At 44.4% G+C, this 24,183-nt stretch overlaps 1 protein-coding gene across 1 annotated transcript; it reads left to right on the top strand.

The window, feature by feature from the left end:
* The first annotated feature begins 669 nt into the window (after positions 1–669).
* On the top strand, positions 670–1,044 carry LOC136491642 (uncharacterized). Its single transcript, XM_066487922.1, has one exon. It carries the CDS (start codon positions 670–672, stop codon positions 1,042–1,044), a length of 375 nt encoding a protein of 124 aa, XP_066344019.1.
* The last annotated feature ends 23,139 nt before the right edge of the window (positions 1,045–24,183 follow it).

Genomic DNA, 24,183 nt, shown 5'->3' with positions numbered 1-24,183 from the left:
GGAAGATCGGGCCTGTAGTCATCAATAGTGGGGTTACCACGTACTCAGAAAGGTTATGATTCAATATGGGTGATTGTGGATCGTTTGACTAAAATTGCTCACTTCTTACCTGTCAAGACCACTTATAGAGGACCAAAGTTAGCAGAACTATACATGGAAAGGATAGTGAGTTTGCATGGTGTTCCAAAGAAGATTGTGTCTAATAGAGGTTCACAGTTCACTTCTCATTTTTGGAAATAGGTGCACACTTCACTGGGCACAAAGTTGAATTTTAGCACAGCCTACCATCCTCAAACTAATGGACAGACAGAGAGACTTAATCAGATTTTAGAAGACATGTTGAGAGCATGTGCGTTGCAGTATGGTACTAGTTGGGATAAGAGTTTGTGTTATGCAGAGTTCTCATACAACAACAACTATCAACAGAGTCTCAAGATGTCACCGTTTGAAGCTTTGTATGGGCGTAAGTGTAGAACACCCTTATTTTGGAATCAAATAGGTGAAAGTCAAGTGTTTAGACCAGATGTGCTTAGAAACGCTAAAGGGCAGGTGAGAAAGATTAGAGAGAACCTGAGAGTAGCACAAACCCGTCAGAATAGCTATGTAGATAATTGAAGAAGAGACTTGGTATTTGAAGAAGGAGATTATGTCTATTTAAAAGTATCACCTATGAGAAGTGTGAAAAGGTTCAACATGAAAGGTAAACTAGCCCCAAGGTATGTTGGTCCATTTAAAGTTTTAAAGAGATGTGGAGAAGTGGCTTATCAATTAGAATTGCCTGAGAACCTATCTGGTGTCCATGATGTGTTCCATGTGTCTCAACTTAAGAAGTGTTTGCGTGTGCCTGAGGAACAAATACCATTAGAGGAACTTGCTGTTAAGGATGATCTAACATATGAGGAGTTTCCAATTAAGATTATGGATATAGCTGAGAAAGTTACAAGAAGCAGAACAATTAGGATGTGTAAGGTTCAGTGGAATCGGTATTCGGAAGCAGAGGCAACTTGGGAAAGAGAGGATGAATTGAGAAAGACATACCCGTAGTTGTTTGAGTAAGCACAGTCTAATCTCGAGGACGAGATTCTCTTAAGGGGGTAGATTTGTAACACCCAAAATTTTGCATTATTTTAAAATAGCTGAAATTGATTTTAGTGCAATTTTGTGAGCATGTCAATAAAGTAAAATAAATAACTTTGTGAAACTAAAATTTATCCTAAGCTTAGGAACAGGTTGCTGCATACATGCTGATGCATATTTTATTATGTTTGACTGGTTTCTGTAGCTTTTGAAAAGAGTTTCAAATTCCTTTTGAAAAGGTTGATTCAAAATTCTAGAAAATAAAAAGAAAAGGATAAAACCTCACCTCTCTCACTCTCTTGGCTTTTGGCCCAGCAAGTAGCCAAGCCCAGCTCGCCATGCGGAGCAGGCCTACTCCTCCTCTCTTCTTCTTAGGCCAAGGAGGCCGAGGCCCAGCTCACGGCAGCCCACAGCGGCAGCAGCCCTCCTCCTCTCTCTGTCTCGCTGACGAAGCTGGCCCACACGTCAGCAGTGTCTTCCTCCATTGGACCCGAGCCAGACTCCGATCCCGCCTCCTTTTTCCGCCCGAGTCGAGGTGGCATGTGGCCCACGTCCAAGTCTGCCTATAAGAGGGCATGTGACCGTGTCTGTGCCCATTTTCCCAAGCCCTAGCACATGCGCCGCCCTCGCCTGAGCTCTCCTCGTGAGCCAAAACCCTAGGCCACCGCCCAAGCTCGCAATTCGCCGTAACCATCATCCTTCTCGTCCCTGTAAGCACGTGAACGAGTTCGCCTTGATCCCGTGAGTCTTCCCGAGTTTTTTTCTCCGGTAAAATTTTGCTTATTTTGTGTTTTCCCTGTGCACAGGAGCTCTGTCGCCGCCGCGTTGTGTAACAGAACCGACCAAATCATAAGAACGTAAGTACAAAAACAATCACCGAAGCGATCAAATTCCTGTACTTAAGCTCCCATAATCCCGGTAGTCCGGAAATCACGAAGGATTTCAACCAACTCTCGACATATAAACCAAGATCGTAATGATTCAACACAACACATCATCTGTTACAACATTTCACAAGTAGCATTCGGATTACATCCATCAGAGTTGAATTAGAATATTACAAACCAAGTTTGAGTGTGCGGAAGCAACATAGTTTAGTACAAAACATCATAGTTTTCAAATACATTGCCAAGTCTGAGTCATGTCCCACAAAAGCATTATCAGGTACGAGAACTAGTAGAGACCGCGCCCAACGGTCTAGTCTTCATCCCCAGCTGGGAGAAGGCAGTACTTGCAGCAACCAAAGTAGAACTGGTCATCTGCAACAGGTGGGAGATAAACCCTGAGTACGAGAAGGTACTCAGCTAGACTTACCCGACAAAAACAGAAATAAAGACACCAAGGATCATGCAAGGCTTTTCAGGTGGGCTAGCTTGACACAGTTGCAGAAAAGAGCTTAAGATTATGGTAACCAATTTAAACTTAGCATCAAGCTTATCATTATTTACCTGTCCACTAGATTAGCACCTGTACTAGAGCACTCACTTATTAGGAGCAAACAGTATTAACCATAGCAGGTATAATAAGGCTGTCATCATCATATCATCATTGCCGAACCATTATGTTATTAAGTGTATCTACATTGGAGATAAGCCCGTCAAGTTCTCACTAACCGGGAGAGACAGCGATTCGAATCGAATTACAACTTAGCTGAGGGGGTATTCCTAACTCTCACCCTGGTATACTTAGCAAGGGTAGCCGTGGGTTACCTTTGGTACAACTCAGGAACCAAATTCGCGGGTTCGATCAGCGCCAGCGCTCTCAGGGATTACCCTTCTGCCAGGACGATCAGGACTTTTAAATCACCTGCCCTTGGACTCACGCCTACGGCTCCCTTCCGAGGCATACTTTATACTTATCGACTCCTGGCCTGAGTTGAGCTACTCGGCTTCGCGGTCGGTCTCTAGACCCGGCCAACTAAGAGAGAGGCATGCGTTCAACATGAACAGGAAAGGCTCCAAGAATCAGTCCTTAAGCGACGCAGACGGAGTCACTGCAAACCGGTAAGCCTCCGTCCGGTCTTCATTTCAAATTAAGACTAGTTCTTTTCCACGATAGCAAATATAGCCAACCGTGCCACATGTATATTCCTATATCTCGCAGGTGACAGGAAATCACCCGACTTCTACCGCGTTTAAGCAGGGATAAGCACTACTCGAGCCTGAGCTACATGGGATTTAGGGTAACAATATCTGGACAAGGAATTGGGTAACCAATGCAGCAAGTGTTTGCATCCAACACCTAAACTTAATGCAACAATATATATGTAACAATAATACTATACTGCATTTCGGAAATTAGGAGGCTTAATATGCTCCGGGGCTTGCCTTTCACAAAGTTGCAAGGACAGTGATCCGGGCACTCAACGGCGACCTCGTCTGGCACTTCTCCTGAAGGCTGCTCCTCCTGAATCTCCGGTGTCGGCTGCTGCTGCTCGCTCAGTTCCTCGAATTCCAGCAGGGTTACTCCTTCCGGTACACCTATTGCATGCCGATGCAAAATATAATTATCATGGATGCATAAGGAATGACATGATGCTCATGATGAATGAATCACAGTGAGTGTTTACGAAAGTATCACTGGACACTCGTTTACCGAGTAGTTGGCTCTATTAAAATCACTTTAAGCATGTATCTACTTAACTTAAAGACAAGATCAACTTACCTAACTTGCATAACCTATGGTAAAGATGCTCATCTTCAGTTAAAGGCCTAACACCTAGGAACATTACCACAACTTAGAAATAATAAAGGTATACATAATTTAACATTTAAGTTTCATATGCATACAAGTAGTCCCTTAATTAAATCACAACTAAAGTTCTACAACTCCAAATGACTTGCATGAGGACATTCTGGAAAGCTTATGAAATTCTCTACAAAACATTTGTAAACATCAAAGTATGATTCTTATGTTAACTAAATCAATTTCCAGCAAACCTAGAATCTGTCCCGAATGACGGGGTTACTAACTTAATTATTTAATGATTGTGCAAAAGCATACTTTGATCAAACCAAGTTTACCAACTTGTTTTGCATACCTAATAAACATCAGAAAGTATAGTGTCAACTTCTAAATAAATTATTTAATACTCTTTTCTAATTTATCTAGTTAATTAGGTGATTAAAGCAATATATAGTAAAACTGTTCAGAAAAATCTATAAAAATTACAGTAGCTATCTCATGCTTCACATAGGCTACCATAAAAATTTCAAAGCCATTGAGTAAGTATAACAGTCTACACAAAAATGATAAGGCATACTGGCTTAAAATGGCATAATTAAGAAATCCTAACGAAAAGTGTCAAGCAACAGATTTCACATTTTTCCTAGCATCATTCTAGCATAAGAATAGTACCCACCAAATTTTACCTTTACTGGATCTATAGAAAAATTATGAAAATTCACACAAGATCCACCCATTAATAAAAGGAAATTCTATAACTTAAAAACTACACATGCACTAGCTCTGAAATTTTAACCAGAGACTCTACTAAATCAAAATAGAGGACCCACAAAATTTCATAATTTTTGGACTACAGAAACTCAAGATAAAATTCAAACAAGTTTGCATGCTTCTAAAAACACATTTCAAACTCCTATTTAATTCATCCAAGTTTTCTAAAACATGTGCTCCTATTATATTTTTATTAAATACTAGACATGACCAGGAACTTAACAAAATTAGAACCACATCATTTGGATCTATATACTAGGAAATACATATTTTAGAATCATGCACATAAATCTGTGAAAACAAATAAACAAAACAAATAAGAAAACCTAACAGCTACAGGTGGGCTGGCCCAAGGAACGGCGGCCCACGAGTGCACAGGCATGGCCCAAGCCGATGGCGCGGCCCAGCGTGCTCCCGCCACGCGCGTCAACGGCTGACAGGGCGGACCCGCGTGTCAGCGAGAGAAGCAGGGGAGAAGCGACGGCCGGTGGCGTAGCTCGCCGCCGGTGGCTTCTCCGGCGAAGGAAACAGTGTCTACGTGCTCGTCTCATCCTAGCGGACCTAGGGGAACCCTTACTCGCAGCGATTAACGCAACTAAGAGAGGTGGCGATGGCCACGGCGGCGCTCAGTCACTGCACGGCCGGCTCCGGCGAGGCCATGGCGTCTTGGCCCTAATGGTCGGCTCCACGAGTTTCAGTAGGGTCCACAGAAACCAGCGCAAGGGGGAGAAAGAGAGGGAAAGGGCTTGAGCAGCACGGCCACGCGCGTGCTCGGCGGCGGCGGTCATGGCGACCTGGTGGAGCCGCCTACGCGGTGAGCTCTACCTGGCGAGAAAAAGCGACGACGGTGAGGTCTCTGATGTGGAGGAACACACGGCGGTGCTTTGGCTGGGAGCAATCGGACCAAGGCGCGCGGTGGGGCTGGATTTTTGGCTCGGCGGCTTTGGTGTTCCAGTAGAGCGACGGCGAGCAGAGGGGGCGAAGAAATGAAAATGGCGCGGCGAGTGCGCACGGGCAGGCGCGGGGCGGCTTCAAGGCGCTGCTGCGTCGCCAGGACGTCCACGGCGCATGGCCTGCGCGACAGAAGGCCGGCGATGGGTGGAGGACACGCGGCGTCAAGCTTCTGCACCGGTCGGCCATGACGGTCACTGAATCGTTTTTCAGAAACGCGATTCAGTCGCCCATTGCCCCGACTGACAGAGCATGTTTGGCGACGATTAACTCCTAATCCGTGGCGATCCAGGTTAAGCCATAGTTAACAAAGTTGGAGACCTACATGAGTACTACAAGTTTACTAATTGGAGCTCGAGCTAGTTCGACTTGGTCAGTGAGATACAGTGCTCCAAACATCAGCTCATGAAACTGAAATCTGCTTGGGACTTAGAAAAATTTGCTAAGTATGAAATCAGCATGTACATCTGACTTGTGGGCCATGTTTGAGCATGTTCTAGCCATTTTCATGAATTGGCCATAAAACAACTTTTGTTCCTTGATAAATTATCTACAACTTTTGTAAAGAGCGCACAGCCATGCAAAGCTTCTAAGTTGGACTTTTGAATCAGTCAAACGATGACACTCCATGGGTCAATTTAAGTCAAACTTGCACTTGAGGACATTTTGGTCATTTTGGTCTACATGAACAATGTTCCAACAAGTAAACTAAATGTAGTTAAGGTGTATTAGACCATGATCAACCATTTTACAAAGTTGTTATACCACTTCTACTGATCACATGTGATAAAGAAAGTAAAACAAGCAATTCATACATATGTTTCAATACAATGTTTCACATGTTGCATGACCTTGTTGTTATCCTATACTTGTCACATTACTACCATATTGCCATGTTTCCAAGTATGAGAGTTTCATGTAACATTCACATGTTGCACTACTACCATTCACAACAATCAAGCATGAAACATACACAGTTGAAAATGTTGCATATGCACGTTTCAGTAACAATGACATGATGACATAGATAATGCACATGTTTATGAAATGACATGCAATTTAGTGGAAGCCAAACACCTAGGGTGTTACACGTTGAGCCACACGCCGTCGGTGACCGCCATCCGCCTCCATCACCTAGCTAGGTGAGACCGCGTCGAGCTCCTCGTTCGAATGGACCCGGTCCCGTGCCAAATGGTGGCCGGAATCGCCCGAACCAGCAGCGCCAGCGAGAACCTCACCGCCGGCCATGTCACGCCGCCGCGCTGGCCTTCTTCTCTGGCCGGAGCGCCGCCCGCACACCGCACCGATCTAATCTAGATCGTTCAATCTCGATCCAGTGGCCGAGATTCATAGATACCCCTTCGGGTGGTCGTTTTGCTAAAGAGCCCCTGGCGGACTTTATAATAGAACCCACCATCCTTTACGCTTTCGGATTTCTATGTTTTCGTTTTTGGAAAACGTATTTTCCTTTTTAACAGAATCAAAATACGTTTTCACTAATTACAGTTTTGCCACTGATTTTCAAATGCTTATAAAATGCTCATTTTAACTCCGATTTGATCCATTCAACTTGCGTTGGATTCGTAATTTCATAATCTACGTGTTAGTGTCCTTGTTAGCCCAGTTCCAATTTTTAAATTTCGAGTTCATGTTTAATGCATTAATAGTCTTTAAGGAAAACTTGGAAAAATCCATATCTTGCTCGTTTTAGATCCGATTTCGGTGAATTTCGCGTCTATGTGAATGTAGTGACAAGTAGAATGTTTTTATACACTTTTCAAACTGTTTTCTTGCTGGTGGTGTATTGTTCTAATTATAGCCCTTTGTTTGCTTCGTGCATGATTGCTCGGATGATTGTATGTTGCTGCTTGGTGTTGTTGATCGAGTTCAGACGGTGAGGTTTACATTGGTGATCAAGAGAACTTCTACGACCAGCAAGACCAGCAAGACTAGCAAAACTTTCAGGAGAACTTTGATCAAGGAAAGTATAGCTAGGTACCTTCCTTGTTGTCCTATTCATGATGCTCACTAAAATACATATGCATGTGTCTTCCTTGCTACCTATGGTAGGATTTCCTAGATTTTGAATACTCAATTACCTTGTCACCCTGGGAGGTTTGCATTGGGTAGTTCTATTGCTAGTGCAACAATCATGATCTTGAAACTTGATTAATGAATATGCTACAAACATAAACAAGATGACTTTTTAGCAACAGAAGGACTTGTCTTGTAACTGATTATCCGGGATTAACATACAGCAATGAGGGCTATATGGCTCTGGCTCTAGTTGCTTGAGAAACCCTTCTCTAGTTGGTTAGAGGTCTGCGAGTTGGGTATAGGACAGCCTCTGTCCTGTTGAGCCTAGCTTTGGAAGCGGCCTTTTACTTTATTTTTGGAAGGGGGGTTCCTATATCTGATGACCCTGTGGCCCTGGCCGGTTAGACGAGCTCTTAGGTAGCTTTATATGATTTCTGGTGTTTTGGACCTTGCAAACCCATCCATTTGGAAATCATGACTCAGTGAAAGTGTACACCTCTGCGCAGAGTTAACAAACTGGTATACTAGCCGTGCTCACGGATACGAGCGACCTTGGAACACTTACATTAAGGGATAATGACTTTTACTTGTTAAGATGATCATTTATGTTAATTGTTTAAGATATTGATTATTCATGTTCATTGATCATGTGTTATGGGATTATTGCTACTTTGATGTTAATAAATGCTAAACTTGATGATGACTTAAATGCTAACCGCAGTAAACCAGTGTCAGCTATTTGAGCCTCATGAACTCTTAGTTATCTTGTTAAGTACGACATGTACTTATGCCTTGCTTTATCTTTTATGTTGGAAAAATCCCGGATGGGTAACAGATCAAGATTGGATTGAAGATTATCGTGATGAGTATTAGGCTTGGTGTTCACCAGTTGACGTCCCTATTGGAGCTTCCGCAAGAGAGTTATCTTAGCAGCTATCATATCTATGTTTGAAACTATGTGTTGAATATTTATTTGCTGTGTAATAAACACTGTGTTGGTACAATTCACAATTTGTCCACTTATGTGTGCGACCGTTCTTGGGGTGCACATAAGACTTTATACATCCTCTTTTATTCTTAAAATTGGATGTGATAGATTGGTATCAGAGCACTGTTGACTATAGGACGCAAGCCTAGTTAGAATAGTCTTTTTTAGTTTCTTTGCTTCACTTGGTTCATGCTTTCCACCTTAATCTTGTTATTTGCTAAGTTTTGTGCTTCTTTTCTCTTATTCTATTATAAAATCAATTGATTCTATTCTAAACGATTTGAAACTTTTGTAGATGAGACGTGACCGCAAGTCTGCCCGCTTGTATGTTGGATGCTTTCAACCACAGCGTGCTGTGTATGAGCCAATGGAGCCTAGAGAGGACGTCCAGAGGAAGAACTGGAAGAATGAGGTTGGAGAAGAGGTCCATTCTTCGCCAACTTCGATAGCTCAATCCCCAGCACGTGTGGAGGCCATTGGCTTGACTAATGATGATGAAGATGAAGTACTCCAGCCACTGCCTCGTATAGATTGGACTGACAAGTTAAGCATCAAGAAGCCTGATGACAATGCCTTCTACCATGACTTGCTGACAATGTTGTTGGAGTGCTATTATCCAGACCTGCAAGCCACTCTAGAGTATCATACTACGGAGCACAATCATCCTTTGATTGGTTCATCTTGGGATACTCGGTTGTTGATCAAGACCCCAAATACTCGCAAGATAGATGCAGTTGTCACTCACCATGTAAGTCGAGCTACCGCGGAAAGAAGCATGGAGGATGCTGCTTCCATTGCACTTGCCTACTACCGTGGCCGTCTCTCTGATGATAAGAAGGATGATGGACTCTTGTATTACCCATGCTATCTTCCAAAGGAAAATAGTTGGACCATAGAGGTCATGGTAAAAGGATTGAAGACTCTTGAGGCCACCGTTGAGTTAAACTGTGAACTCACAAATAAGGTGGGAGCGTTAAAAGAAGAGTTGAAGAAGGCACAAGACATGATCAAAGAATACCAGAAAGAGATCGATGGCCTTAACGCCGAGCTAGGCCACCCCAAGCTGTTTGAGAAGTTAGATGAGCCCTCCATCAAGAAGAACGCCGCCCCTTAAGTTTATGAAACTATTGTAATAGGCACGTTTTTAGTATCGTGAGTCGTGTCGAGTCTTTTAAGTGTTTGTGAACTAATGGTGTGCTTGTTGGATTATTATTGTGAGCTATGTGTGATTTGGATCTTTGTGATGAGTGCTGGAACTCGGTGGGCATGTCCACGAGTTCCTTATAGCTAAAATATTATGGTTAAAAGTGCTATAATAAATAGTTGGGTTGGTCTATCCTGTCTCTTTGCTTGCTGTTTTCTGGAGCAGTCAGTGATGTTTTGGTTATAACTTTTCACCTGTTCGAGCAATGGTCATGAAATTTTATTGGGAGTATATAGACTTCTGTGTCTTTCCAATGGCACAAGAATCACCTTTTTATCTATTCGTATCTGTGAGTTATGACTGTCACAATATGAACGTTTGTGCTGTCTGGAATCTCAGGACAGTTTCTGTTGTGGACTGTTTTTGATTAATGTAACGTCAGAATCAGAAAATGTGGTCTAAATGAGAGTTGTAGATAATTTCTTAAGCTTTCCAACCGTATAAAGATCATCTTATTTGGATATCTGGAACTCGAGTTATGACAGTTTTTTCTGACCTGCTGATTCTGCATCACGTCCAGAAATTTTCAGAATTGCTTATCTCTTACATATTGGTGTTGTTTCATGTTGGAGTACAGATGTCTGGCCGTGGAAGAGGTAGAGGACGTGGGAGAGGTGCTCCACCACCCCCACCACCACCCATGACCACAACAGAGGTGTTGGCGATGCAAGGACAGTTCATGCAGTCCATGATGCAGTTCTTTCAGAACCAACCTATTGGAGCACCAGCACCTCCACCACCAAGAGACAAGCGGAGGAAATTCATGCAAGGACATCCTCCAGTTTTCTCTCATGCCGCTGACCCCTTGGAGGCAGATGATTGGCTACGCGCAGTGGGGAAACAACTCAACATCGCTCAGTGTGATGATCAACAAAAGGTGTTGTATGCATCGGGACAGCTTTAGGGAGCAGCTCAGACTTGGTGGGAGTCATATCAGTCTGCTCGTCCCAACAATGCTCCTGCTATCACTTGGATAGAATTTGTGAGGGATTTCAAGGCACACCATATTCTAGATGGTTTGATAGAGCTCAAGCAGGAGGAATTCAGATCTCTCAGGATGGGTTCTGTCTGTCAGTGAGTATCACGACAAGTTAGCTCAGTTGGCTCGCTATGCTCCTAATGATGTGAGGGAGGATGCAGATAAGCAACGTCTCTTCCTCAAGGGAATTTACTATGATCTCAGGTTGCAGTTGGCTGGTAACACATATGCTAATTTCCAGCAGTTGGTGAATCGCGCTATTGTGCTTGACAATATGCGATCGGAGAGGGACAGGAAGAGAAAGATGAAGGGATAGGCCTCCGGAAGCAACACACGCCCACGCTATAATAATCAGCAGAGGTATCAAGGTCCAGTCAGTCAGTGGAACCGTGGTTAGTTTCCACAACGCTCTCAGAACCAATAGCAGAATTGGAACCAGCGTACCCCGTAGCAAATGGGCAATCAGACTCCACGCCAGGGAACGGCCAACAGTACCCCGATGGGAGTTTGCATCTCTACCTCATCTTTACCTTCCTCATTTATATTGCTACCTTGGTTGTGTGCTTTACCTTTCCTGGCTTAGTTGATGGGCTAGTTGCTAGGATTGGGGCCTAGGTTGGATAACTCTTTTGCGGTAGAGATACAACACACTAGCAAAACCATAGTTGCACATTTAGATAGATTACTTAATTGCATAGGTTTTGCTAAGGTTAGAAAATGAGACCATAGTTAGAAATAGAGTTTTAAGTTGCCTAATTCACCTCCTCTTAGGCATCCTTTCAGGTAGGTCTATCTCGAACTAGAGTTTGAATACATCGAGAACTACCATAAAAACAAACTCAAACTCCATAACAAAAGCTCATTTTGTCTTGATATCTAATCTGAGCCGGCAAAACCGAACTACCCATTATGTATATTAGGTCACCTAGTTTGCATGATATGGATTCTTTCTGAAGTCCATAACTCTATCATCTAGCCCCAAATTAGTTGTTATAAGAAATATAAACCCTAGTGAGGTTTTTATTGATTTTGGTGGTTGATTGACAACATAATAATTAGGATTAATAATATTTGCTAGTATACAAGGTATCCCTAGGGTGTTTAGTCCTAGGGATGCAATAAGGATGGGCTTGAGCTAGGCTAAGGTGGATGTCAAGCAATCAACACCTAAAAATCAAAGAGGGCATTGAAAACTGTCACACCCCGTGTCCAAAACTACTTATATGGCCTAGCTCCGCACATGGAATGGGCCTTCATACGTGTAGCACCTTGCTTACACTTTCGTCCTCACTTTGTGTAAAAGGGTTCACTTGGATGTGCTACGTTTGGAATGATAAGGCTTATAAGTTGGTTGTGGCAGAACCGCCCGAAATAGCATACTTACGGAGGCGCTCGTCTTCCACTAGACACTAAGCACCCCGAAAGCAAGCTACAACGAGCGATGTCCGTCGGGCACACCCCGAGGGAGAACCTGAAAGATCCACATTTTTCCCAAGGATCCAATAATGAGAACGAGTTACAATACAAGTCTATTTCATACATTAGAGTTTCTTAAAAAAACATTATTATAATACCAAATACTAGAGTGCGGAATAATAACAGCGGAATTTAAAAATAACATCTAGCGCTAGGGGCGAGGATTCCATCTCAGCCCACCAGAAGGATCCTCCACACAAAGGTACTCTTCAAGCATCACCTGCAACAGGGGTAAATAAACCCTGAGTACACAATGTACTCGCAAGACTTACCCAACTAGTGGGAATAATTTCTTGATTCCAAGGAATATGATAGGCTTTATGGTTTGCTGGTTTTCTTTAGCAGAAAGCAATACTAATAGTGAGTCCTTATTTATGTATTATTATTATTAGCCGCATTAAGTTATCATCTAGCCAGTCTATATAAGCACCTAGTCTACTTTCAAGCAAGAGTTGAGCAATCAGTTATATTTCTTCTCCTTTTCCACTTTCAGTTCTTACTACGGTGCTAAACCACAGACAAGCCGTACTAGATTTCCCAGTGATTCGTGAATCAATGTTCCCAGCTGGGTGCCCTAAAAACACATGCCCTGCTTGTACCCTAGGCACAAGCAGGACTAACCCATCACTCTCCTGTCCCGGGTGTCTAGGTCCCTGTCCAAACTTGGACTCCAAGCCCCCACATCCTGAGTCCCAGACTCAGTGTGGTGCAAGGACCTCCACCACCTCCTCTTCCCATCAGTCGATCCAGAAAGAGCTGGATCCATGACAAGAGAGCAACAAGTCTTCCCTACGCCCATACCCAAGTATGCGCTCGGGACAATAAATTTGTGACTTGCCTAGAGCCATATGCAATGACCGGTCCTTAATCAACACGGACAGGGAAAAAGTGTAACCAAGACATGCCTTGTTGGTCGCAGGACACAACCCCTTACACCCACCAGTACCCAGTCCATATCCCTGCCCAGTCACCATTTTCCTTTCCACCATTTTATCATGAGTGTTCATATTTTATTACCTATTTGTGAGTAACGGCAGGTTACTCACGCTACCGGTATCCTAAGCATAGCAGCTACTCAGCCTGTACTAGTAGGACTCATGGGTAAGTATGTTTATGCAGGTAGTTTCCATAAAATGCCTGTAACTTAAATGCACATCACACACACACACACATATATATATATATATATATATATATATTTAGTGATCATAAAAATATGGGTTATGCTCCGGGGCTTGCCTTGGGCAGGCGCCGGGTCAACAGGGTCAGCACCAATAGGCTCCTGGGCTCCCTCCTGCATGAGGATCTCCTCCTCATACTCCTCGATCACTTCGTCGTACTCTGGCTCACCGACGGGCATGAAGTCTACCAGTTCGTGATCTACATGAAATGATGATGCCATGTTTAATAATATGACACAACAACTCTTAACTTAGAAGTACATCTATTAAACTACTAAGTGAGGTCTACCCACTAAGGGCTAAGCTATGTACCATCACCACTAACAAGTATGAAACATGACATACATTCTTATAGCAACTACAGGTATTGTTACTCCTAATACCAATTAAATCGAGATATGATAAAACAAGAGTAATAGCTATTTTATTTAACATCCCATTCTAAGGCTACAAAATTTACAGCGAGTACATGATAACCTAGTGGACCTACCGTAAAATTTTTGTGGCTACATCTATCACCCATTGTCCACAAATATTCCTACAAGTATTAACCTACCTAATATTAGATCTCTAGTTTTGAATTTATGACCTAATACTCATCATAGCTAACTGCAATCCAACTATACTATCAAGTAGATGGTATTTTTGCGAACCTAACAAAATTAGTCTCACTATTTTTGGACAACTACACAATTTACTATGATTTATTGAAGTTCGACTCATAACTAAAATAAATAAACATTTCTATTCTTTTGGAAATTAAGAAAACCAAATCCTACACCTCGGCCCACACGCGCGTCCTGGCCCGCCACGATGCGACGCGCGCGCCAGCACAGCACGGCCCAGCTGGCCAATGGCCTGCGACGAGAGAGGCCCACGCGCGATGCAATTATGCAAAGACACCCCCGATCTACTCGATATTCACAGCGAGCTCTAAGACACTATTCCTTTAGTCTATGGTTTTATAGCTGCACCCTCCCCTTTCTCCTTCTTTACCACGGTGACGTCCCCCGGCACCCATGCGCGCACTAGCGCGATGGCACGAGCATCGGGCAGCCACACCGGTGTCACCCGTGCCTCCAAGGCCTAGCTACGGGGCTGATGATTACCTCCATGACAACATGCAGCGACTGGAAGTGCTACGGTGAATAGGGGCATCGTCCTAGGCTCCCTCCCCAGTGGTGGTCCCTAACCTATGATGGCAGGTATGTTCCCATGAGCCATAGCGAAAATGAAGCCAACCAAATAGCTAGAGAGCTCGAGGCACTACCCACGGAGACCCTAGAGGTGACGGTTTGGCCAGAGAAAGCCCAAGGTGAGTTGGCCGCATGTGCGCAAGGTGGTGCGGTGGTGCACGGTGGTGGCACGGCTATGCCAGGGACTGCTACATGGCAGTAGGGCTTAGACTGTGGTGAGCATGGTGATGCCCAACTAGAGGAGAGGCTAGTAGAGTAAGGAATTGGATCGGGATTCCTTGGTCGCATGGTTAGCCGACGGCGTAGGACACCCTGGTCTTATGGACCTGATGAGCGGCGATTCAAAATTGAAGCATAGGATGGAGCTACAAGCAGCGATGTGGGGTCGGTAGGACTGTAGGCTACCTAGCAGAGTCGAGGATGTAGTCAATTTGTAATAAGGCACTGCTACCATGACAAATTTGAAAGAACCGTCCTGATGGCCATGGAGACAGCGGAGGTAGGGGGTCCTGGCATGGCTTGGCTAGGTCCGGCTATGGATGTCAACGCAATAACCAAGCACGCACCATGATGGGGGACAGTGGGACATGCTCTAGGCGACTGTCCACGCGGCCAGGGTGCCAGACAAGAGAAACACAGTGCGAGTGATGCAGAGGTGATGGTGGAGCAGGCTGCCATCCTTCGTGCAAGCAGCCAAGGCGAGTCAACGGAGCAGTACCTGCTGTGGCCGCTAGCGGCGCGTAGCGCAGGACCCGGTGCACCTCTGGCCAAAGCAGGGCAGGGCATGGCATGGCAGAGCTTGGTCGGCGGCCCGGACGCAGCGCGTTAGCCATGGTGCTGTGACCCACATGCCAATGAGTGGTAGCAGGTGGACAAGGCAGCCGCGCCAAGACCCTGCATGCATGCCTTCACGGTGGAAGTGCGGATGCATTTGGGTGAGCCAACAGTGGCGAACACGGCTAGTAGCGGTGGCAGACGGTCAGCGTGCGGTGGCAGACGGCCTTGGCACGCAGCGCAAGGCCATGCACGTGCACAGGTGCGGCGGTGGGGTGTAGCTGGCATGGTAGCGGGACATGTCTGGTGTGGCAGTGCGCTGGCAAGCCAGCAGCGGTGCCAGGCCAAGTGGTGACCGCGCCTAGAGCTAAGTCATGTGCCATGCACGCTTTTTAAAGCAGCTTGAAAACTTGTACACGATGCTCCAAAGGTCAAACCAACTGTTTGATGCACAAGAGGGTACGTTGGGCTGTCGATTGGAGTCAAGATATCGTACCACTTCCTAAGTCGATCGCTCTACAATTATTGCCAAAGGTGGCATCGTCGACCTTCTTTCAAACCTACACGGAATGACTTAACTTCAAATGGTTTTGCATCGAATCCCAAATCCAACCCCCTTGATGGACTAACTAGCTATCCTTGCCCTCGATCGCACATGTTTCATCGCCGTTCACAAAAAAGTTCTATAACATTTTTGTTCGACAAAAATTCAATCAAGTGACATGACACGTAACATTGTTTCATGTTTCGCATAAATGTTTCAAGTGCCTAACATTGATTTATAATTCATGTTGTACACATATGCACATAAATATGATTCTCATGCGATGTTTTAGCAAGAACAGTACAATGTAACACCGAGGGTGTTATAAATCTACCAACCTAAAACAAAATCTCGACCCGAGATTTTGTGTGCCTAGTGTGAGAAAGAGACAGGGAATACATTTTTGGCACAGCACTAACTGTTCAAGCTGACGAGAAGGTGAGGGTAATGCTGCAATAGGTAACTCTCTTGTTCCCAAGTGGCTTCAGCCTCTGAATGATTTTGCCACTGCACCTTGTAGAATTTTACCACTCTATTCCTGGTCACTCTCTCCTTCTCATCCAAGATTTTGATAGGGTGCTCCACATAAGTTAAATCTGGCTGGAGGGGAAGTCCTTCCATTTCCACCGCTTCATCAGGAACCCACAGACACTTCTTTAGTTGTGATACATGGAACACATTGTGTATTGCAGATAGAATATCTAGAAGTTGTAGATGGTAAGCAACTGGACCACATTGATCCAACACCTGATATGAACCCACATATCGAGGGGCTAGCTTGCCATGAATGTCAAACCGATGCACCCCTCTCATAGGAGACACCTTGAGATATACATAATCTCTAGCTGCAAACTCCAAGGGCCTTCTCCGCTTATCAGCATAAGCTTTCTATTGGCTTTGAGCTGCCTTCAAGTGACTCCGAATAATGCTCACTTAATCTCGAGCCACTTGGATGAGCTTAGGCCCAAAGTATCCATGGTCTCCCACTTTAACCCAGTTGAGTGGCATCCTACACTTCCTTCCATATAGAGCTTCAAATGGTGCCATGCGGATGCTTTCCTGATAGCTGTTATTATATGAAAATTCAGCCAACTTCAAACACTTATCCCACTTCTCAGGAAAAGAAATGGTACAAGCCCTCAACATATCCTCAAGCACCTAGTTCACCCTTTCAGTTTGACCATTAGTTTGTGGGTGGTAGGCTGAGCTTCTAAGAAGATAAGTACCCAGACAGTGCTGTAGTTGCTCCTAGAAATGAGAGACAAAAATTGACCCTCTATTAGAAACGATAGTAAGAGGAACTCCATGTAGGGTCACAATCTGATTGAAATATATATCTCAGCATACTTCTTAGCAGTACATCTAGTGTCCACTAGGATAAAGTGAGCAGACTTGGTGAGACGGTCCACAATGACCTAGATAGAATCATAGCCTGTGGATGTGTGGGGTAAACCCACAATGAAATCCATGGAAATATCCTCCTATTTCCAAACAGGAATGGGCAAGGGCTGCAGATATCTAGGGGTACACATATGATCTACTTTAACCCTGCCACAAGTGTTGCACTCCATGATGTGCCGGGTGATGTCCTGCTTCATGTTAGACCACCAGTACAAGTGGCGTAGATCATGATACATCTTGTTATTGCTAGGATGAATAGACAACTTTGAATGGTGAGCTTCATTCAAAATGTTTCTTTTCAGCTCTTCATTGGATGGAACCACTAGTCTATCCTTGTATCTCATGACCCCCTGCTCATCAATGCTAAAGTGAGGGCCATGACCTTCGGCCATCAATTTCCTGATGTGAGGAATCTCTTCAGGGTCTTCCTTCTGTTCCTGAATAATGTGCTCCAGCAATTCTGAGGTCAATGCAATATGAGCTAGCACCTTTGTGTGGTTGAGAGACAAAGGTATTTCCTCAACCTGATGTGACTTACGGCTCAAGGCATCTACTACAACATTGGCCTTTCCTGGGTGATAATGGACTTCCAAATTATAATCCTTTATCAACTCTAACCATGTCATTTGCCTCATGTTCAGCTCAGACTGAGTAAAATATACTTGAGGCTCTTGTGATTAGTGAAAATATGTACTTTGTTGCCCAATAGATAGTGCCTCCAAATCTTTAGAGCATGGACCATAGCGGCCATCTCTAAGTCATGAGTGGGGTAATTCACCTCGTGCTTCTTCAGTTGGCGCGAAGCATAAGCTATCACACGCCCATCTTGCATAAGCACACACCCCAACCCCATCTTCGAGGCATCACAATATACATCAAAGGGCCTATCAGTATCTGGTTGAGCCAACATAGGAGCAGTGGTCTGGAAAAGTCTTCAGAGATTGAAAAGCTTCTTCACAAGCTGGGCTCCAATCAAACTTAGCTTCTTTCTAGAGCAGCTTGGTCATGGGCTGGGCTATCTTGGAGAAATCAGGAATGAAACACCGATAGTACCTAGCTAGACCCAGGAACTGATGAATCTGATGCATAGACTTGGGAGACTTCCAATCCAATAGATCTTGCACCTTGCTAGGATCTATAGAAATGCCTTCAGGAGTCAACACATGCCCCAAAAACTACACTCAATCTAACCAAAACTCGCACTTGCTAAATTTAGCATACAACTTGTGCTCCCTAAGTTGAGTCAGTACTATCCGGAGGTGCCGGGCATGCTCTTCATCATTCTTGGATAGATCAGGATGTCATCAATGAAAACCACCATAAACTTATCTAGCTCCAGCATGAAAACTGAATTCATCAGGTACATGAAGAAGGCAGGAGCATTTGTAAGACCAAAAGACATCACCAGGTACTCATACAACCCATACCTAGTAGAGAAAGTTGTCTTTGGTATATCATGTGGCCTGATCTTGATCTGATGATAGCCTAATCGGAGATCAATCTTTGAGAACACCTTAGCACCGGCTAATTGGTCGAACAAAGTATCTATGCGAGGCAAAGGATACTTGTTCTTAACTATTACCGCATTAAGAGGGTGGTAATCCACGCACATCTACAAGGTGCCATCCTTCTTCTTCACATAAATAGCCAGACAACCCCATGGTGAAGAACTAGGATGGATGAAACCTTTGTCCATTAACTCTTCCAGCTGCTTCTTTATTTCTGCTAGTTCTCTTGGAGCTATGCGGTACGGGCGTCTAGAGATAGGGGCAGTACCAGGTTCGAGCTCAATGGAGAATTCTACCTCATGGTCCGGTGGCAACCCAGGAAGATCTTTAGAGAAAACATCCGGGAACTCACATACTACTGGAATGGAGGTAAGATTAGGAGCAGCTTTAGCATGGGCAGCAACAGGTAAGACTGGTTCTGAGGGTACAATAAGAGACATCCTATCCTTAGAAGAAGGAAGCCATAACTCCACACTTCTCCTCTGCATATCCAATACTACCCCATACACCCGCAACCAGTTCATTCCAAGAATAGCATCAATGCCTTGCCCAGGCATGACCATGAACTATAGGCGGTAAGTGTGGGTGGCTAATACCAAACTTACTGTATCCATGCGGGTATTGATGAACATTTGTGACCCTATAGTATGGATCTTATAGGCATACGGTATAGCCATAAGTGGTAAGTTGTGCCGCTCTACAAACCCCATGCTCATAAAGGAATGTGATGCACTAGAATTGAACAACACCAAAGCTGTATGGGAGTCGATGGTAAACATACCAGCCATCACCGGCTCCTGCTACAAAACCTATGCAACATCTATGAAGTGCACCTGGCCAGATCTGCTGGGCACTTTCTTCTTGATGATGGTCCTCTTAACAAGCCTAGAATTTGCGAACAGTTGAGCTGACTGAGCTGGCTGGTTTTGGGGATAGGCCCAGGCATAGTGGCCATCTTTGCCACACTTGAAGCAAGCTCCTAGCCTATTCCCAAACCCCTGACGAGGTGGGACCTGCTGTCCTTGAGACTGCTATGGCTGCACCTACTACGGTGGTGCATGGTACTATGTAGAGGAAGCTTGTGAAGTCTACTGGGGTTGCTAGAACGAAGGCCTACCGGATGGTTGATAGGGCCCCCACCGGACAACCTATATCTTCTGTGTGTGAGGGTGGCTAGAGGATCCAGCTACCACCCGCTTCATCTTCCAATCAGCCTAGGACTCCCACTAAAAACCCTCCATAGCAATGGCAGCGTTCATCAGAGCCCCAAAGGTCTAATAGTTCATTGTGTAGAGCTTTTCCTAAAGGAGGGGAGCTAGACCATGAAAGAAGTGTTCCCTCTTCTTGTCATCAGTATCCACCTGACTACTAGCATACTGAGCCAAGTGATTAAACTTGTTCACATATTCCATCACTGTCCTGTTCCCCTGGCGTAGCTCTAGGAACTCAGTCACCTTCTGGTTGATGACACCAGCAGGGATAAAGAACTCTCAAAATGCGGTGGAGAACTCCCGCCATGTTGCTGGATGATCCAACAACTCCACGGCATGGAAGGTTTCCCACCATGAACCAGTGGACCCTAAAAGCTATTGTGTTGCAAAGCACACCCTCTGCTCGTCAGTCACGTTGAGTAGTAGAAACTTATGTTCTAGCATGCGAAGCTAGTGCTCCACCTCTAGAGGCTCATTAGACGGGGTGAAAGTGGGTGGGTGAGTCTTGAGAAAGTCCTGGTAAGAGGATGGTCCCCTAGGACGACGTGTACCACCCCCATTCCCACCGTTGCCCCCATGGCCTCCGTGGGCGAGGCCCGCGATAGCCTGTGCCATAATGTCCATGGCATGAGCTATTTCCTGGCGAGCAGCAGCTGACTCTCGGTGAGCAGCCAATAGCTCCGCCATTATCTCTGCAGGAGTCATCGGCGGAGGCGGTGGCGGCGGGGGGAAAGGATGAGGAGCCAGAGGTGGAACCTCCTGACCTCCCCCGTTGCCACGCTCAATGGCCTGGTCACTGTCACCCTGGCCCTTGTGAGCCGCCCTAGAACAGGTGCTCCCATGTCTAGACCTTAGATTCATCTATAACAAAGATGAACCATCCATTAGAACACCCTTCCCGATTAGAAGCAAGGAATCAGAGGGATGACAACACATTTATTAAAGCATTTCGTTAGTTAGTCCTATCAATTTACTAATTTAATTATACATGAAGGGGGATTTCAGTTGAAGTAAGATGCTATTATCGTGATGCATCGTCCGACCTATATGTTCACTCAAGCCGGAATATAGCGGCATTCGTATAATTTTTGGCACATCGCACACTCGCTTTCCACGATACTAAGCGATTTCTTACGCAACATAAGTCAGTGTACCTACAGAAAATTGATTAGATAAAACCAGTGCCGCTATCCTAGATAGACCATATTGCTAGGGCTTATACTTATTTACCTAATATAATCGCATCCTACTTTTCGCAAAACTTTTGTTGGTCAAATTTTTAAGTTTTTGAAAAAGGGTGATGAACTCATAACCATTATTGGCTCTGGTACCAACTATGGCAGAACCGCCCAAAATAGCATACTTACAGAGGTGCTCATCTTCCACCAGATACTAAGCACCCCAAAAGCAAGCTACAGCGAGCGATGTCCGTCGGGCACACCCCGAGGAAGAACCCGAAAGATCCACATTTTTCCCAAGGATCCAATAATGAGAACGAGTTACAATACAAGTCCATTTCATACATTAGAGTTTCTTAAAAAAAACATTATTATAATACCAAATACCAGAGTGCGGAATAATAACAACGGAATTTAAAAATAACATCTAGCGGTAGGAGCGAGGATTCCATCTAAGCCCACCAGAAGGATCCTCCACACAAAGGTACTCTTCAAGCATCACCTGCAACAGGGGTAAATAAACCCTAAGTACACAATGTACTCGCAAGACTTACCCAACTAGTGGGAATAATTTCTTGACTCCAAGGAATATGATAGGCTTTATGGTTTGCTGGTTTTCTTTAGCAGAAAGCAATACTAATAGTGAGTCCTTATTTATGTATTATTATTATCAGCCGCATTAAGTTATCATCTAGCCAGTCTATATAAGCACCTAGTCTACTTACAAGCAAGAGTTGAGCAATCGGTTATATTTCGTCTCCTTTTCCACTTTCAGTTCTTACTACGGTGCTAAACCACAGACAAGCCGTACTGGATTTCCCGGCGATTCGTGAATCAATGTTCCTAGCTAGGTGCCCTAAAAACACATGCCCCGCTTGTACCCTAGGCACAAGCAGGACTAACCCATCACTCTCCTGTCCCAGGTGTCTAGGTCCCTGTCCAAATAAGCCTGGGCAAAATACCCAATACCCATTACCCGTACCCAAATTATCCGAACCCGGACCCGAATTACCCGAACCCGAGGTACCCGATCCCAAATTCGGATAGCGATTTTGATTACCCGAAATTAGTTTGGGTAATTCGGGTAATATCCCCTAGTACCCAAACTATCCGAACTACCCAAAGATTTGTTTTTGTCTTTGTATTTATCATGTGTTGTTAGCTGAACCATTTAACTTATCACTTTATTAGAATATAATTCTCTCTATTTGAATGAGTGACTGTAATATATTATTCTCTACAAATTGCTATTGAAATTCTATACAAATTGCTGCTGAAATTATGTATAGATCGCTACTGAAATTTAGTGTAGTTTGTTGTTTTCTGTAAATTTGGGTATATCGGGTAATACCCGAACCCGAACCCGAATTATCGGGTACCCGAATTTGCGGGTAGTGTTTTTTTGGGGGTAATATCGGGTAGCAATTTTCATTACCCGAATTTTGAATTACCCAAATTACCCGACCCAAAAAAATCGGGTAACCCGAACGCCCAGGTTTGTGTCCAAACTTGCACTCCAAGCCCCCACATCCTGAGTCCCAGACTCAGTGTAGTGCAAGGACCTCCACTACCTCCTCTTCCCATCAGTCGATCCAGAAAGAGCTGGATCCATGACAAGAGAGCAACAAGTCTTCCCTACGCCCATACCCAAGTATACGCTCGGGACAATAAATTTGTGACTTGCCTAGAGCCACATGCAATGACCGGTCCTTAATCAACATGGACAGGGAAAAAGTGTAACCAAGACATGCCCTGTTGGTCGCAGGACACAACCCCTTACACCCACCAGTACCCAATCCATATCCCTGCCCGGTCACCATTTTCCTTTCCACCATTTTATCATGAGTGTTCATATTTTATTACCTATTTGTGAGTAACGGCAGGTTACTCACGCTACCGGTATCCTGAGCATAGCAGCTACTCGGCCTATACTAGTAGGACTCATGGGTAAGTATGTTTATGCAAGTAGTTTCCATAAAATGCCTGTAACTTAAATGCACATCACACATATATATATATATATATTTAGTGATCATAAAAATATGGGTTATGCTCTGGGGCTTGCCTTGGGCAGGCGCCGGGTCAGCAGGGTTAGCACCAATAGGCTCCTAGGCTCCCTCCTGCATGAGGATCTCCTCCTTGTACTCCTCGATCACCTCATCATACTTTGGCTCACCGACGGGCATGAAGTCTACCAGTTCATAATCTACATGAAATGATGATGCCATGTTTAATAATATGACACAACAACTCTTAACTTAGAAGTACATCTATTAAACTACTAAGTGAGGTCTACCCACTAAGGGCTAAGCTATGTACCATCACCACTAACAAGTATGAAACATGACATAAATTCTTATAGCAACTACAGGTATTTTTACTCCTAATACCGATTAAATCAAGATATGATAAAACAAGAGTAATATCTATTTTATTTAACATCCCATTCCAAGGCTACAAAATTTACAGTGAGTACATGATAGCCGAGTGGACCTACCGTAAAATTTTTGTGGCTACATCTATCACCCATTATCCACAAATATTCCTACAAGTATTAACCTACCTAATATTAGCTCTCTAGTTTTGAATTTATAACCTAATACTCGTCATAGCTAACTGCAATCCAACTGTACTATCAAGTAGATGGTATTTTTGCGAACCTAACAAAATTAGTCTCACTATTTTTTGGACAACTATGCAATTTACTTTGATTTATCGAAGTTCAACTCATAACTAAAATAAATAAACATTTCTATTCTTCTGGAAATTAAGAAAACCAAATCCTAAACCTCGGCCCACACGTGCAGCCTGGCCTGCCACGGCGCGATGTGCGCGCGGCCCAGCCGGCCAACGGCGCGTGACTAGAGAGGCCCGCGCGAGATGCAATTATGCAAAGACACCCCCGATCTACTCAGTATTCACAGCGAGCTCTAATACACTATTCCTTTAGTCTATGGTTTTATAGCTGCACCCTCCCCTTTCTCCTTTACCGCTGCGATGTCCCTCGGCACCCATGCGAGCA

The sequence above is a fragment of the Miscanthus floridulus genome, chromosome 11 (assembly GCF_019320115.1).
Source record: "Miscanthus floridulus cultivar M001 chromosome 11, ASM1932011v1, whole genome shotgun sequence".
NCBI lineage: Eukaryota > Viridiplantae > Streptophyta > Magnoliopsida > Poales > Poaceae > Miscanthus > Miscanthus floridulus.
This window is presented reverse-complemented; position numbering and strand designations above follow the sequence as displayed.

Bases quoted from the DNA above. Each gene is read 5' to 3' on its own strand.
- LOC136491642 (XM_066487922.1), top strand. From the start codon at position 670: ATGAGAAGTGTGAAAAGGTTCAACATGAAAGGTAAACTAGCCCCAAGG.